Source organism: Perca fluviatilis, chromosome 3, assembly GCF_010015445.1.
Source record: "Perca fluviatilis chromosome 3, GENO_Pfluv_1.0, whole genome shotgun sequence".
Classification (NCBI taxonomy): Eukaryota; Metazoa; Chordata; class Actinopteri; order Perciformes; family Percidae; genus Perca; species Perca fluviatilis.
Genome location: NC_053114.1, coordinates 6003627 through 6022203, shown reverse-complemented (window position 1 = coordinate 6022203; position 18577 = coordinate 6003627). Strand labels below are relative to the sequence as shown.

The 18577-nt window shown below is 40.6% G+C and overlaps 1 protein-coding gene across 7 annotated transcripts in view; it reads right to left on the bottom strand.

The window, feature by feature from the left end:
- Nucleotides 1–783: 783 nt before the first annotated feature.
- Nucleotides 784–18577, bottom strand: part of ano1a (anoctamin 1, calcium activated chloride channel a) — a 103865-nt gene continuing 86071 nt past the window's right edge. For all 7 annotated transcript variants that reach the window (XM_039795087.1, XM_039795081.1, XM_039795080.1 and 4 more), the window contains 6 exons: nucleotides 17661–17803; nucleotides 11900–12052; nucleotides 10484–10536; nucleotides 9572–9756; nucleotides 8688–8793; nucleotides 784–5485 (listed from right to left, as the gene is read on the bottom strand). In XM_039795087.1, the coding sequence (XP_039651021.1) occupies nucleotides 5243–5485; nucleotides 8688–8793; nucleotides 9572–9756; nucleotides 10484–10536; nucleotides 11900–12052; nucleotides 17661–17803 (883 nt within the window). In that variant the 3' untranslated portion in view covers nucleotides 784–5242. The remainder of the gene's footprint in view (nucleotides 5486–8687; nucleotides 8794–9571; nucleotides 9757–10483; nucleotides 10537–11899; nucleotides 12053–17660; nucleotides 17804–18577) is intronic.

Here is an 18577-nt window from a genome sequence, read left to right as displayed (position 1 = left end):
ACTGTAGTTTCAACCAGGGGCGATTCTAGGCTCAAACCTTTAGGGGGGCTCAGCCCCTAATGAGAATGTGACACGGATACAGTGCCTTGCAAAACTGTTAACCCCTCCCCTGCTAAATCAGTAATTTCACTGGATAACGATGAATATTTGTATTTATTATTATAACAGAGGATAAATGCTAAATATTGAACGTGTGAAAAAACGACTAAAGTTTCTAAAGTTGGACTACCAGAATCAAATGAAATGATAATGAGGTGTAAACAATAAATAAATAAAAAATAAAACTTTCCTTGGCTGGGTTACAGGTGCATAGCATTGGCGACAGCGACACAGGATATTAAACCTTTGTGATCTCCACCTACCTAGCGAAAACGTTTGTTTCAACATTAGGGCGGACAAATTATAACAGGGGTGTTTAGTGGTCGTCCCACAGGACATTTTGAGCATCACATTTTCCTGCATTCTGGTGAATTGCATGCCTTTTTTGCATGCAAATGTCTTTGTTTATGTAAATATTAGTATTAATTAATTAATCAATCTGCTGTATTGTTCCAAACTTTCTGCAGATTCAAAACCTTACACGTGTTTCTGGATTGTCTTTTTAAAAAAATTTTTTTTTAAGAATTGTGCATATCTTATCAATTAAAATATTTGCTCGCCACAGCATTCATACACTTTGACTCCATTACCCCGGCCAGTTTGGATTATTGGGGTTGATCACAATCGTGATCAGATTGTTTCCTAACAAAAAAGAAAGTGAATTTTCAATAAATGCACACTCCAAGCAGTTCATCTCTCATTTATTTACACTAAGTTTAAACACAAAAAAAGACTCAGAGATTATCAGAGACAGACAAATAGGTTATACATGCATTTGCACTCCTGCATGTTGTGAAATGTGCTTTGACATACATTATAATAGATATAAGCATGTCACAACGTGCTTATTGATGCTGTAAATACAACATGGCAACAGTCAGGCAGGAGGACATCTCAGGAAGGAGGGGAACATGTGACATCAGGTTATAGGAGATTCAGAGGAAGGAAATATTATAGCTGTCACAGGCTCCACACAGCCCTGTGGCAGCATGTAGGGCCTAATCTATCACTGAATATCAACACTAACCCTACTTACATACAGAGTAGTAATAATATTAAGATTAGCTAGAAATAAAATGTGCAGTCTTTGCTCAAAAGACCAAGTCATATCCCAAAAAACAGTAACGTCTGTTGCGATCAAATGTCTTTGTAGTCTGTATCGGAAGAGGTTTTCCCAGGCATCTTTTCAGATACAGCGACATAGGTCCATATTGATGGTTTCTAGAATTTTAAATCATGGATTCTAAAATAAGACACTAAAATAAAGTATATCACTGTTAGTGTGAAAGTCTCTCATTGACAGATCAGTGGTCCCCTGTGGGCTGATAATTCCCTTTCAATACATTAAATGCACTTAGAATTGCACTGTTATGAAATAAAAAAAGAGGAGATTTATAACATTTTAAACTACAAGAAAACATTTTATAATACATTCTATTAGTCTGGGTTGAGGGCTTAAAGGGGCGGTAGTGGATATTCAGAAAATGAAGTGGTCTGGGATTGCCTCCACACAGCTCTCACGGACCACCCGTTAAGTACCAACGCTTTGCCATGGCCCTCGACGGCTGATATCGACAAACAAGGAGTCATAGACTGTTAAAATAATGGACGGAGCTTCTGGGTCTGAAATGTGAAGCCAATGTTAAAGTGCCTTGAACTCGCATTCTATCTCATTTCCAGCAGGGGGAGACTCCACTGGTTGCAAAAAAATATGTTTCTATAGAAGTCTATGGGAAAATACTGTACATGCAGATGAATGGCTGCAGTACCCAGAGGTCCGCGTTTACCAGCAGGTTATTCTCGCATTGCCAGACCTTCATCCACAGCGCTGAGGAGGAAGGTCTAGTCCGCACAACATTCCAGGATGGGAGAAAAATATGCTCTGGTTTATTGGCATTTCTTTAAACCAATCCGGTGGAAATTCTGGCGGCACCGGAACTGTCCCAGGAGGGAAATGTCGACGATATAGACTACCAGCAGGTCAGCTGGATGACTTGGTTCAGAAAGATTGGAAATCCTCAACTTGCGTTTAGCTTCACGCATCGCCATTGCAACCATAAACAAGACAGCGATGCCCATATCGACAAATTCAAGGCTTCAAAAACACAGTCCACAAACCAACGGGTGACGTCACTGATGCTACGTCTATTCTTTTCATGTCTATGCAAGTAACTAACAGCACGCGCAGCCTGACCTGCAATCAAAACAGAGAAGCTCGGATCACAACACACGCCGAGTGTGACTTCATTCTCTGCTCAGGCTGCCATTACTTTACATTACAAATAGTTGTTTGCAGCTATATTAATGTTCTGAATATCGAATACAGCCCCTTTAAATTTGGGATAGTTCAATATATTTACAGCAGGGGGCAGGACTTGACACATGGATGAGTGTAGACTGTACTTGTTAGCCTTATTTCAGTCCACCGTACATTTACGTTCTTCAAAGTGGTATCCAGTCACTCCCACATAAGTTTTTTGCAGTTTGATAAATAGAAAACAAAATATTATTCAGTATTTGTGCTTGATTAGTTAAAGAGTGAATGTATAAGGTTAATATAAGGCAAGATAATAGTATAGAAACAGTGTATCCTTTTCTGGTTCGACTGATACACTGTATCCCCTTAAAACTGCTAAATGGAAATCTCAAATGAGCCAGCGATAGTTTAGGGAGAATATAAGGCAGGGTAGGAGTCGGTAAAGCTGTTGCTTCGCTCAACAACACTGGGGTGCCCTTGAGCAAGACACGTGCTGCATTCCAGAGTCATCGAGAAGCTGAAAGTTCCTACTTTAGTAAAAAAAACAAATGCATTGTCCTTTTAAATAAAGAGCTCACATTGCTATTGATTTTGCATTTGTTCCAAGATGCAGTTTTCTGATGTTTTATGAGCATGATGGCACACACTGTAATATATGCACTTCCTTGTACGACTACGTGTGACTTCAAATTCCAATTTTAGTGCACAACCTTAAATCTATCAGCACACTTGTCGTTAATTATTTAATAAACACAGCTGAGCATCTCTAACGATAGACAAAGGTGTGAATGGCATTCATGTTTTTAATCTGTGAGATAAATACATTTACTTGTCATCTTCTGGGCTCTTTAAAGCTGCATAAGTCAACATTTGCCATTGGTGGGTCAAAAATGACAGATGAGGAATTCTGTCAAGAATTATTAATTTGGTCTGGAGAAACTCTGTAAGGTGACATCAGTAAACTGCACTCTGCCCTGGAGTGTACATGATCCAAAAGACACCAAATGAACAAGTGAGGCAAAAGATTGAATGCTGGACTCTCTTCCTGTGAACAAAGAGCTTCCTTGCAGATATTTAACCTTGCATGAACGGATTTTGTGGCCGCGGTGGGGCAGCAGACGCAAGCTGAAAACACAAGACTGACATGACATCCCTTTCTAAGTTGAGATGGTGAACTTGTTAGCGAACAGTTGCATTTACAAGTCCACCAGACACAGAGTAGCATTAGCATTCATTTTGAGTCATGTTAATTATAGCAGCTAATCATTAAAAAAAAAATACACTAAAAATAGATGATATTACAGTGTAGTGTAAAAGGCTTTGCTCGTAGTGCCAAACCCACAGAGAGAGAGAGATAATTATCAACAGCTCCCTTTAGCCCTGCAGAGCCATTTAGCATCTTGCAGCTCATTGTTTTGGTTTTACGGCCCACAAACTTCTTTGCATCTGCCTTCGTTTTCCGGCAGCAGGTACAGGTTTTCTCTGATAAACCCACTCCACACTGCATCTGCTCAACACCACAGAGCAGACCGATAAAGGTATCAGTTTAGCTTATAACTATGTTCATCAAAAAGCCTGAGAAAAATATATTAGCTGCTTCAGCTAAAATGACAGTAAAAACTGGACTGGGTGGCCACAAACACTCACAATGAATCCTAACGTTACTCTGTGTTGGATGTGTAAATAATTGTTTTTAAGGCGACAATATGTCAGTGTTTTTTTTCAGCTTGGTCTGCTGCCCCCAAGTGGCAAATAAAATTAATTTGGTTAATACAGCTTTAAAAAATAGAATGATTTGATGTAATAGCAAATTTGGCAAATGTTTATCTATACTCTCTATACTATAATAGCAGAGTTTGATAAGGTTTAACAGGACATGTACAGGAACTATCTACAGCATGACATCACTTTGGGGTTATTTTTGCTGTAAATTTTGTCAGTGGCAGTTTTAAGAATTCCAGTTCATTGGAATGAATAATGTGACTTGTGCTTTATTTATTTATTTATTTTTAGGAATAATGCCACTGAGCACGGTGAGTAACAAATGTAAAAATGAGCAAAATGGTGCTCTTACAAAAGAATAGTACAAATCAACAGGCCGCTGGACAAAACCTTGCTGTTCATCTCCAAAAAACAAAGCACATGTGCTTGACCATGTTGCATATTCAAAGAAGTACATCGATAAATTCCTGCTTTTGTAAATAATTGTGCAAAAAAAGAAAAGAAAAGAAAAGAAAAGAAAAGAAAAGAAAGGCCTATCTGAGCAGGTGGGAGGTTCTCACCAGTAAGACATCAGGAGGAAAGTCTTCCCAGCAGGACCCTTGTGACAGACACTGTCTTCAATACAAACGCTGCATTCAGGTCCCGTGGGAGACGTGGTAGGTATGAACTGGATGCTTGAAAATAGGATTCAAATTAGGTTGCAGGTGGGGTTTGGCGTCCTGAATGATGATGTCATTGACAAGGAATTTCCCCAGAGTCAAGTGAAGCTAATGGCTTGTTCCCTTCAAATCCAGTACTGTACATCCAATAAATAATGTTTTGTGATCATACATCCTATGGGTGTTGCTTGCTGGATTTTTGGTTAATGGCTGGCCTGCTGTAAAATGCTTCATCTTAACATGGGAACATTTTTTAAAACAGGTAAACAACAATTCTGATGTGAAAGCGTCAGAGTTTTGGTTTTAACTGTCAAGTCATTCTTGACTTCAAATATTCCCAAACAACATTAACGCAGCAAAAGCACTTTTGCTGATTATTAAAAACTGATCATGCCTTAAAACCTTTCTAACCTTTAACAGCTAGCTTTATGCAGCTGATTCCCTTATGGACAGTTTGTATACAGGTGCTTTTTGTTGTATACAGTTTTTTCTCGCAGCTAGCAGTTTAACAGCAGTTGGCGTGCGAGGCTGGCCGTGAGCGGGGCCGCGGCGGGCTCTGATTGGCTGACGAGGGGGAGTTGCAGTTGTCCTGGTTGTGGTTGTCCCGCGCTGCGAGCCTTTTGCCCTGCTCCTCCTTCATGAACAGCTCCACCATGAGGATCTTCTCCTTGTGGATCTGGAGGCTGATGTCCTTGGGGATGTCTGGGATCAGCCAGTCCACAAAGTCACTCATAAGCATCACCACGTTCTGCACAGGACAGGGGGGAACACAGAGCAAGCGGGAACAGCTCAGAAAGGAACATCTCGGGGTTTGTATACGCTATAACGACTGCCTCGCTGAGGTCAGCCCTATGTTTTTAAGATTTTTCTTAAAATTAGGCCCTATGTTCCCACAGCCCTATGTTCCCACATTTCTAGTACATTTTCAAAATTAGGTCTTCTGTTCCTACATTTCCCTTCAATTTAAGCCCTATCCTCCCACAAGATTTTTTTAGGGTTAGGGGTTAGGGTTAGGGGGATAAAATCGGATACACATTTATGAAAAAGGAAATGTGGGAACATAGGGCCTAATTTTGGAAAAAAAATCTTAGAAATGTGGGAACTGTGGCAACATAGGGCCTAAATTTGAAAAAAGTATTTTTGGAAAATGTGGGAACATAGGGCTGTGAGAACATAGGCCCGCTTCTGCCTCGCTCTACATTATCCTGCTTATTACTCGGCTACTTACGAAATAAATCAATCATTTGACACAAAATATTGATTTAAAAAGGATTTTAGTGGTGCTCTTGTAGCTCACCTGGTAGAGTGTGCGCCCCATGTACCAAGGCCCAGTCCTTACCACAGTGGCCCGGGGTTCGACTCCGACCTGCAACCCTTTGCTGCATGTCTTCCCCCTCTCTTTCCCCCCTTTCCTGTCTACAACTGTCCTGTCAATTGAAGGCTAAAATGCCCAATAACAATGTAAAAAAATAAATAAAAAAAAGGATTTTATTGATTTCAAAAAGATTATATTGCTTCTGCTAAAGAAAATAGTCATTCCGCAGACATTCCGTCTCTACGGTTGGAACACTGCGTTGATAGCAACGTTAAAGGTGCTCTAAGTGATGTGACGTCTTTTTTAGGCTACAACATTTTTTGTCACATACAGCAAACATCTCCTCACTATCCGCGAGCTGGCTGTCCCCTGAACACACTGTAAAAAAACGCGGTCTCTGTGGACAGCCCAGGCTCAACAAAAACAATCTGGCCAACCTGCACCACTAAACATAACAAAGAGTGGAAGGATTTAGGGGTGGGGGTTGGGGGGGTTAGTGCCATGGATGTATTAGTGCGCGGAAGGTAGGGGACGGGATGAGGAGGAGGGAGGTGCGAGCTTGTTTAACAATACTTCGAACGTCAACAAGAAGTAACGTCACCCAACATCGCTTAGAGCACCTTTAACTCTGTAACCTTAGCCGTTACATGCAACCCTCCATCTGTCAATCAACTGGAAAAGGAAAAAAAAAAAATCGCAGTAATTAAGGGGTAATAAATCTAGTAACAGTTGTTGTAGGTTATAATCAAATTGTTTTTTTTTGTGTAAGACAAATTTAACGGCGTTGAGCAAGAAACCGCTGGATCTACTCTCATCTCCTTCATCTAAAATGTTTGCTGCTTTCATATGTCAACACTTTGACTAACGTTGGCTTGGAGAGTTAATTTACTGGTTGGGCCACAGACTGAAGAAAATGACACCACCCGAACTAGCAGTCAGTCCGACGGGCGGTAAGATGATGCTGTTTCCTAACGCTAGATTTGGTTTTTTAAAGACACTAGCAAAGCTACACAGGAGAGAAAATAAGCACAGCAGAGAGGTCAGACAGGTTGGACCTCCGTCTTTATCTATATATCTTTAAACGTTACAGTTACAGCTGAATATGACAGCAGAAATAAACAAGTTTGCTGTTTTTCAATATATCTGCAATTCAAATCGGCTATTTACCTACCCAGAAGTGATTTCTGTGTTAGCGCAAAGTCACTATAAAGAGTTTTAAGCCTGGAACCAAGTCAACCAGCTACGAGATGAATGGTGGCCATAAAAAACATTTGATTCGGCGCAAAAGAACATTTTGAAAACGCCAAAAAAGGCAAAGTTACAAGAGAAACTATCGTAGACTTGAATGGTAGAAGCTAGCTCTAGCCGTTTGCCGTTTCGCAGGTGCTGTAAACATTCTTATGGTAAGAGCGAGTTCCACCAATCAGAGACGTCGCTGTTGTGCCTAAGATTGTGGGTAGTGTAACACTTCTCCATAACATCGTTAATACAACATGTTTTTCTCAAAAGCTTAATATCATACGGACTTCTAGCTTCTACAGGGACATTAACCTTTGTTTCACAATCTCACAGCTCGTGGCCAGTCTACTTCGGATGGTTCTGACATTATGGCTGATAATAAATATCCTTATGGAGAAAATGAATGAGACTTTTACTTCCAGAACCACACTGTTTAGCTCTATAAGCATCATTCCGTGTATGAGAAAAAAAAACTTAATGAACCGAAAGCCTAACAAAGTTAGCTAGCTAAAACCCGATACAAAATGGTATGGCCTAACTATGTAGGAGTGGATTGAGCAGTACCCATCTCTGGAGCAGCGGAGGTCTGCCGAGATCCCCAGGCCTCCGCTGCTCCGCGAGGAGCTCTGTGCGCTGCTGCCATGGAAGGAAGCCACACCGTTCATCTGCACACACTGCCATGACACAGAGCTGGTTCAAAATTGGCAAAATAGCCCTTTAGGTGTACACTATATTTAGAATATTTCCACCGCTATACCTTGCTGTCAGACAGCACTTCCCGACAGGGAACTGAAGCGGTTATCTCTGCTCTCTTCAAAGCCACCAGACTCTCTTTTTACCTCGCAGGACACTGACACTTGCTACTCTACCGCTGCCTCCATTTAAGCAGATATAATCCCAATACCACAGTCCGGAGCTATTGCTTAAACATACACCAGGAACACACAAATCCACGAGGTTCCATGTAAATTAAACATCATTTAATTGTATTAAAGCGACAGTGATAAATAGCAAATAGGACTGTTTCAAATACACAGGTGGACATTTCATATGGAGGTAACAGTAGTAGGCCTGCTTGTTGACTGGAGAATAATGTGAAATCAATCAAATCGGAAAATAAAAAATGAATGGAAGAGAAGCAGACAGCCTGTTCCTCTCAAAGACTCGGTCACATGCAAGTCTACAGAGACTCATTCCTTATGTTTTCACTCAATAAATGACCTCCTAATTCCCTCAGAGGCTGAAAATTCATCAAATATGTATGAGAGGTTTGCACGTTTGTTTGCTTGCTCCGCATAAAAAATGGATGGCAAAGTGAGAGACATGCCTATAAGAAAGCATGTCGAGGCATGCAGTATGTGTGCTTGGATATTAATATCTGTGTGTTGTTCCAAACCTGAAAGACGACAACGAAGGCGAGGCGAGCGGCCAGAACGACCCAGAACTCCTTGGAGAGTTCATATGGTGTGCTGGACCAGGGAGGCTCTCTGTAGTCCTTATATCTGGAGACAGAAAGACAAACCATTATTTAAAGACACATTTTAAAAGATTTCATGTGATACTTTACAATTTGTCAATTTTTTCATCTACTCCCCATAAAAACGAAGAGTATTTATGTACAGTATCTCACAAAAGTGGGTACACCCCTCAAATTTTAGTAAATATTTCATTATATCTTTTAATGGGACACACTGAAGAATATACTCTTTGCTACAATGTAAAGTATTAAGTGTACAGCTTGTATAACAGTGTAAATGTGCAGTCCCCTCAAAATAACTCAACACACAGCCATTAATGTCTTAACCGCTAGCAACAAAAGTGAGTACACCCCTATGTTAAATTCCCATAGAGGCAGGCAGATTTATATTTTTAAAGGCTAGTTATTTCATGGATCCAGGATACTAAGCATCCTAATTAAGTTCCCTTGGCCTTTGGAATTAAAATAGGCCCACATCATCACATACCCTTCACCATACCTAGAGATTGGTATGGTTTTATGTCGGTTAGCCTAATAGCTGGTTTGATTTGCATTGAGAGATGATTTTATGGAAAGTACCCCATGCCAATCTCTAGGTATGGTGAAGGATATGTGATGACCACTAAAAACTTGAAAGATATCCCCTTTATAGTACATCTTGAACAGATAAAAATGTAAATAATTTGCAATAGATCGCGATGAAATATTTTAATCGATTGACAGCTATGATTTAAAAATATATCAATGATTATCCCAACACACCAGCAGAACTAACTGCAGCCGGCTGTAAAGTGAATCCTTACCTGCATATTTCTACACTGTAGCCCAGGTGCAATGGCTGCAGAGGGTCTGTGCCTGGCTGGAACTCACTGACGTTGAAGTAAGACAGAGTGTGGTTGACGAAGCCGTGCATGGTACCGTCAACGCTGAACATGTACTGGTAGACCAGCCGTGGGATGAAGTCGGAGGTGAAGGAGATGACAAAGGCCTGCGGGACAGAGAACTGCGTATCTGCTCAGTGTCTTCATGAAATCAAAAGACCGAGGTAAACTAATGCCTACCATACACTAAAAGACTTGTACTTTTACCATGTACAAAGACAATAAAGGCTAATATCTTACTAGGCTAATATCTTACTATTATGACAGATTGTCTGAGAATTGTCAGACTAGTCTTTTCAAAATTTGGAGAGCTCTTCTGTTCAGTGAAAGACAGATTTTACAATAAAAACAAAGCAAGACATGCACATAGGGCATAACATTTATATAAATGCATACATCAATAAATAAGAATCGCACATGAGAGGGGGTCAGTGATGAGATAAAATAGCAAGTGCTTTTCATATTCAGACTCCACTACCAAGACTTAAAACTTATATTATAGGATATTATCAAACACAATTGATTGAGACAGGAAAAAGACTGACTCAGACTGAGTTTTATGACCACCTTGCACCAAACGATTGAGACGATGGGAGCACACCCTAAATCTAGCAAGACTCTCATGATTTCATTCCGATATTGGAAAGTCTGTGGAAAGAGTCCGCTTGAAAAGTTTGGTGTAAGGTCTGGCGAAGACTCCTTCCTGATTTCTAGATTTACAGAATCAAAAAACTCCATAAGGTGACACTGTAGACTGTATAAATCTGACTCTGACATGTTCATCCATTTTCATTTTTCAGACACAGTTAGTGACTGTAAAGATACAAGACTTACGTTAACGATGACTGCTACCTTGCTGAGGCCTCTCAACAGGTTGTACCAGATACCTGCAGAAGGACACAGGGACTGTGATTAAGGTGCAAACAGCAGCTCCATGTCCACATGTCAATGCTGTATACAGCAGGGTCAGTGACTGCCAGCCACCACTAGATGGCACAAGCGCAGAGGTGGAAAGACTGAACCGTGTGTCGAGTTGTAGGAAAGCTACGGTTGGTTGTGGTTTTAATCCATTTCTATTTGGTTCTGAGACTAATTTCTCCATGTTAGTATACATGTGAAAACCATCCAGAGCTCTCATCTCAGGTCGTCTGAGTCAGAACCGGAACTAAACAGGGAGAAGCAGCGTTCAGTTGTTATGCACCACCACACATCTGGAACAAACTTCCAGGTTTGCTGCAACTCTGTTCTTTTAAATCAAGGCTGAAGACGTTTCTGTTTGATGCTGCCATTATTACTATTTTTTTTTCCTTGGGTATGTCCACCTTTAATCATTAGGACAGCTTAGATATGAAAGGGGAGAGAGAGCAGGAAGACATGCAGGAAATTGCCGCAGGTTGGGTTCAGAACCCTGAGCTTCTGCGTCAAAGAATAAACCTCTATAGATTTTGTTTTTAACTAACTTTTATTGTTGGATTTCATAGATGTCTTATTCTATTTTAGAATGTTTTTCATTGTGTTTAACCGCTCTTTCATGTTTTATGTGAAGCACTTTGAATTGCCTTGTTGCTGAAATGTGCTAAATAAAGTAGCCTTGCCTTGCCTTGGCTACCTCAGATCTTGCAACAAAACAGTGCTAGCAGTCCCCCAATCTAAAACTACAGGAGATTGTGCCCCAAACTGTGTAAACAGCCTTCCTGCAGAAATATGTCTTTCTACTTCAGTGACTTCCTTTAAATCTCTACTAAAAACTATTATTTTTATAAACTTGCATTTCTGCATTGCTTTAGGTTACCTGTCACTTTTGACTTCTTTGTATTGTACCAATCATTTTTGCTTCAATAATGATTAAAGTCCTTTGTAAATTGGTTTTGAAAAGTGTTATACAAATAAAGGTTATTATTAGTATGTATGTATTAGTAATTATGTAAAATATACTGGATGTTTGGTACATTTAAAGATGGTCTGACGTCCAAGATAGAATCACTGCATTCAGAGTCCTTATGTCAGCACCTTCAGTTAAAGGATAGATTCATGTTTTTAAAACAATATTCACGTGCCTGTGTACGTTGAAACTTGTCTGAGGTAGTTACATTTGAAATACAGAGAGCCCACGCAGAGTGAGGTGAAGATATATCAAAACCGATTGCATATCTCTTCTCCTTCTTGCACAGGCTTTTCTTTGGGATTTTTTCACCCTAATGAAGGCGATGTAGCCAAAATATTATTTCAGTTGGGGTGGTGGACACCTACCGATGTCTTTGGCTTTGGCTGCAATCGGCCTGCGCAGCTCCATAACAAACTTCTTGGCATCCAGGCGAATCTCGATGATGTTGTTGAGCAGAGCGAAGAGCGGAGCCAGAGGGAAGGACGCCACGAACAGAGTCACCATCCCAAACTGGATGACTGAAGACACAGACAACAGAAGAAATTAGCAGAAGTTTCTGGACACATTGTGTTTTGCCTCAAGAGAAAGAGAGAAGAGAAGCTGACTGTGGGCTCACTGTGATCCACCAAGTTTGGGTGAAATGTGTGGGGCCAAAAAGCTGCACAAATGCTCCATTGCCACTGCATACATGTACAAATAACCTGCTAAACTGCTCGATTCATATTAAAAAAACTTTATTGTCTGTCATGACAGAAAATCGTCATAGACGTGGCCCCCAACATACAGTACAAAAATAAACTGACAGTAAACATAGAATAGCTTATAAAAATAATTTACACAGGGTAAAAATGACAGTATGTGTGTGCAAATTTGCATAGTTTGTGTGGGTGTGTGGGTCATGCCTTTTTATTTAAGATGTTTATGGCAGTGGGAATGAAGGCGTGTTTGTAAGTGTTTTTCTTCATGTGTACATGTTCAGCTGACTATCTTTAAATCTGTTCTGTTGGAACAGATGGATGGAGTAGCGACCTTTAGAGCCTGACTGATGAGATTTGCAGATTGGAGCTCTGCTGCAGTGGAGGCTGAAATCTCAGTTGAATGAAAGCTGCGTTCATTATTATTTTGTCACTCGGGAGCAGCAGAACAAACTGAAAATACAACATCTGACTATATTTACTGTTGCTGTTAAAAAAAGAGTCGCCTATTTAGGCATCCAGCTAACACAGAGCCACATTAGCATTGATTTGGATTTGTGTCTAGGATTATGATGAGAAATCCCCAGCAGCCAGATATTTCTATGCTTATCATAATGATATGGTTTTATGGGCTAATGAGGTTGTTCAGGCTCTGCCTTGGAGAGGCAATTAAGAAATTAAGTAGGTACTGCAGAGAGAGAGAGAGAGAGAGTGATCTTGAATTTGTTATGCCGGTACATGACGCCCTCTGGCATTGATGGAAATTTCTTATGAAATGAAGCAGATTTTTTTGGTAATCTTTTATCTTTTAATTATTTTCAGGGAGATTTGTGATGCGAGGTCTTACTGCATTTGATTTTGAAAGTATGGATCTTTCAGCTGCCTACATTGTTGGGCTTCATTATGTTATGCAACCTAGGTGTGGTTTTCACAGTTTGCACGTTGAGTCGTCTGCACCGTTAGTTGGGTTTGTCACTATGAGCGACTCCTTTCACATTTGAGCCATTGGTAATATAAAGATATTGATGAGTGCAGCTTTAACGCTGCAGTAGGTAAGACTAACTTTCCTCTGGCACCACCTACACCCTGTAGTGCGATTTGCAAAAATCCACCGCTCCCTGTTCAGATGCACCAATCAGGGCTAACTGAATGTCAATCACTGCTCATGCATAGGCATTCATTCTCCCTTGTAGGGGGGGGGGGGGCTTAGGACACTGTTTTGGCCTTGGAAAGGGGGGGGGACTGAGAAGTTGTTGATGTTCAAATTTTTTTGCTAAGTCCTGGATCTTCACAATCCTACCTACAGCACCTTTAAGGTCTATTATCCATGACATATTCATATACCGTACACACATGCTCATTTTGTTACTTTCTATTACTGGCTGAAATAATGCAAAAGTGAGTCAATACTCATCAGTTTAGAAGGTTAAACGATTATTATGCTAATATACTTTGTATTGAACAGGTGGTGATGGTCAAATGAAGCCTCACGAAGCTTCGTGAAGCATTTTCTTTATTTCCTGAACCCACTAGATGGAGCTCTCTGTTTAACAAGAGGTTCAAAGCACACTGAATTGTAGTGATGTCCAACCGAAGCTTCACGAACCATTACTTGTATTTGTTGACGCTGTCACTCCCCGATGTGAGTCGAGCGCAGAAGTGAGTTGCGCATGCGTCACTTTACGACAAGTAGCCTCCAAGATGCTAACGGCTTTCTGAGCTAAAGCACAGTCTATGAGCTAACAATCAAACAATCATAGCTAAAACTTTTTTGTAGTGTGTGCTGCTGCTGGCTACAAGTTAGCAATCAAACACAACTAAGGCTGACACTTGAATGGCATTTTGAGCTAACGTTAACAATCATAGATAGCTAAAACGTTTTTGAAATGATTACCATCTTCTGTTATTGTATGTAAAGAGAAACGTTTATTATTTTATGGATTTCACAAATTTCAGTAAGACACGTTATGCTGTAAACCGTTTAAATCTGAGCATGCGCAACTCACATCTGCACTCGACCAGAGCCGGTCTGACTCGGCTAACATCGGGGATGACACGTTATGCCGTAAACCGTTTAAATCTGAGCATGCGCGACTCACATCTGCACTTGACTCACATTGGGCAGTGACAACGCAACTAGTTGGCGCTCTTTGTTCAAAGAAAATTCAGTGTGCTTTCAACCCTTTGTTGAACAGAGAACGCCATCTACTGGGCTCAGGAAATAAAGAAAATGCTTCACAAAGCTTCACTTGGACATCTATACTGAATTGCCATTCCTTGAGCATTTTTCTTTAAAACAAAAGCACCATCCAGTGGGCTCGGAAAATAAAGAAAATGAATCACGAAGCTTCACGAGACTTCATTTGGCCATCACTACACACAGGAACCACAGTTTGTTACACCTGACTGACTTATGTGGCAATTACTACAATCAATGCTGAGCCTTGTGAGAAGTGATTTGTTGTGTCTTGCAGCTCTGTCTAAAGAAGAGGGTGGGGGCGGGGTTTTGTCATTGCTGGACTACCTTACACACTCTACATTGTGCGCAATGTTCAGTGTGCACTTTACTGATTGCATCTCCTTTCCTTGTGAGATATATGGAACTGCTTAATAATAAAGATCCAAAAAGAGCAATTACACGACCACAGTAGCCACTAACTCTGATCGGCCAAATTGAAAGCCGGACATTTAAATTTACTTATCTTCATTAGACACACATACAGTATACAGACATGCACATAAATCTCTGCAGCACATGAAGCATGATCTAATCAAGGTTTTCACATTACTGATTGACAGTCTGCGTGCTGTGAAATTGGATTTCTTTTTAAATACAGTGCACCTTAACATGGCCATTAGTTTGTATGTCAGCTCAGAGGAATGTGTTTGCTAGTTCGCTCACTGAAGCTAACACATTGTGCTGTAAAGGGGCTGACATTTGCAATCTGTAAGGTCTGACATGAAGCAGGAGCAACGAAACAGGAGAGGGTTTGTTGGCACATAGAAGCAGGGTATTTAAGTGATTTTCTTAAAGTGCTCGCAGCCATTAAGCATGTTAGTTTTGCCCTAACATGATGGGCTCTGCAGAGGTTAGGGTGTTGATATTAACACTGAGCGTTTCTCAGGGATCTACTTTGAATCAGGGTAGAAGGCACCACTCTGATAGAAGAGATCAGGACATTTGCTGTTGCAGCAAACACCAGGCAAGCTGGAAAATGACTACCTTACTGAGGAACAAGGCCTTAAATGAATACCCGGCCACGTAGCAGAAGCGAGTGAATTTTGCCATTAGCTTTGTTATTAATTGTTTTTGCCACTGCTGTTCTTTCACATTTCAACCATGTCCGCCATTTCCTTGGATTCAAGCTAAAAAATGTGTGTGTGTGTATATATATAAATGTGTGTGTGTGTGTATATATATACATATAAATGTGTGTGTGTGTGTGTGTGTGTGTGTGTATGTATATATATATACTTTAAGATTATTTTTGGGCATTTTAGGCCTTTATATCTGACAGTCACCTAAAGGATTATTAGGAACACCCTACTAATACCGTGTTTGACCCCCTTTCGCCTTCAGAACTGCCTTAATTTTTCGTGGCATTGATTCAACAAGGTGCTGGAAGCATTCTTTAGAAATGTTGGCCCATATTAATAGGATAGCATCTTGCAGCTGATGGAGATTTGTGGGATGCACATCCAGGGCACGAAGCTCGCGTTCCACAACATCCCAAAGATGTTCTATTGGGTTGAGATCTGGTGACTGTGGGGGCCATTTTAGTACAGTGAACTCAATGTCATGTTCAAGAAACCAATTTGAAATGATACGAGCTTTGTGACATGGTGCATTATCCTGCTGGAAGTAGCCATCAGAGGATGGGTACATGGTGGTCATAAAGGGATGGACATGGTCAGAAACAATTCTCAGGTAGGCTGTGGCATTTAAACGATGCCCAATTGGTACTAAGAGGCCTAAAGTGTGCCAAGAAAACATTCCCCACACCATTACACCACCACCAGCAGCCTGCCCAGTGGTAACAAGGCATGACGGATCCATGTTCTCATTCTGTTTACGCCAAATTCTGACTCTACCATCGGAATGTCTCAGAAATCGAGACTCATCAGACCAGGCAACATTTTTCCAGTCTTCAACTGTCCAATTTTGGTGAGCTTATGCAAATTGTAGCCTCATTTTCCTATTTTTAGTGGAGATGAGTGGTACCCGGTGGGGTCTTCTGCTGGTGTAGCCCATCCGCCTTAAGGTTGTGCGTGTTGTGGCTTCACAAATGCTTTGTTGCATACCTCGGTTGTAACAAGTGGTTATTTGAGTCAACATTGATCTTCTATCTGTTGGAATCACTCGGCCCATTCTCCTCTGACCTCTAGCATCAACAAGGCATTTTCGCCCACAGGACTGCAGCATACTGGATGTTTTTCCTTTTTCAGACCATTCTTTGTAAACCCTAGAAATGGTTGTGCGTGAAAATCCCAGTAACTGAGCAGATTGTGAAATACTCAGACCAGCCCATCTGGCACCAACAACCATGCCACACTCAAAGTTGCTTAGATCACCTTTCTTTCCCATTCTGACATTCATTTTGGAGTTCAGGAGATTGTCTAGACCTGGACGACATCCCTAAATGCATTGAAGCTGCTGCCATGTGATTGGTTGATTAGATAATTGCATTAATGAGAAATCTTACAGGTGTTCCTAATAATCCTTCAGGTGAGTATATATATATATATATATATATATATATATATATATACACAGAAATATAAAGATTATTTTGGGGCATTTTAGGCCTTTATATCTGACAGGACAGCTAACCCTTGACAGGGGGAAGAGAGGGGGCATGACATGCAGCAAAGGGCCGCAGGTCGGAGACGAACCCACGGCCACCGTGCCGAGGACCAAGCCTTTCTATATGAACGCGCGCTCCACCAGGTGAGCTACCCAGGCGCCCATGAATAAATAAATAAATAAATAAATAAATAAATATATAATTATTATTATATATATATATATTATATTCATTATTTGGGCCGAGAATGTTGTATTACGAGCTTTGGAGGGGGGTTCAATTCATGTTCGTTCTGAACTAGAAGAATATAGGTTTCAAATGAAGCCTCATACATGCATTTTGGCCTTGCAGTTCTTCTGTTATAAGATTTTCCCTTTGGGAACGAGAAATAGACAAAAATCAAGCAAAAGTGGTGGATTTTAACAGGTTAAAGAGAAAAATCCAATAAATATGTTTTGGGGGCAAAAAATAAACTCCAAACTGCTGCTGAGGACAGTCGTAGTTATTATACATGTTCAGGCAGGCGAGGAAATAACTAAAGCCAAAAGTCTAAATGATGTTCAATGACCTGTACAGCCCAAAGACAAACCAAAGAGAGCAGCAGTGTGCATGCAGCATAGACTCACTCATCTCCATGTACTCAGGGCTGAGGCCGACGAAAGGACCCAGGATGTGGTCTTTCTCGTGGCGATGCAGAGACCTGTTCAGCTCCTCCTCTTGCTTGGAGTCCAAGTCAGACTTCCTCCTCCGGAGCAGCTTCTTCAGCTTCCTGAACATACCCACAGCCGATTATGGAAATTACACATTAAAGTGCTCATATTATGCTTTTTGGCTTTTTCCCTTTCCTTTATTGTGTTATATATATTTTTTGTTAACGTTATAGGTTTACAAAGTGAAAAAGCCCAAAGTCCACCATCTCTTACATAAAACACTGTTCACAAACTGCTCCAAACAGTTCTAGACAAACGTGCACTTTGTAACAAGTTATAATGCTCACCTAGCTGCTAGTGTGGCACATCCTAATACTCTGCAACTGACTGGCTAGCTGTGCTTACCTAGCTACTGCGCATGTGAGACTCCCAACAAAGACGGAACAGCAGTGCGATGCCTCACTCTGTAGCTAAAACCTATTCTGGTACAACCTCTAAATACAATTATGAAACTGAAAATGAGCATAATATGAGCACTTTAAGACTTGTTACTGAAGCCTTATCTTTATTGGACGTTTAACAAATGGACATTAGTGATTAAGATCCCTCTGAAAGACCTAGGCCCAGCTGACACTAATGCAGTCTGATACAACTAGAGCTGTGTATTGTTCAAAAATGTTCAATACAGGTACCGATACACATACCGTGACTTCAATAACGGTTCCTGAACAATACTTTTTTCGATACCAATTTTATAAAACAAAAATAAATTACAACATTATGGCACTAATCTTTTCATTTATTTTTCTGCTCTAATTAAGTGAGCCCCGTGTCTGTGTGTAACAGAGTTTTCCTGTGTGTCTGTACGACGTGTAACATTAGACAGCCAATCA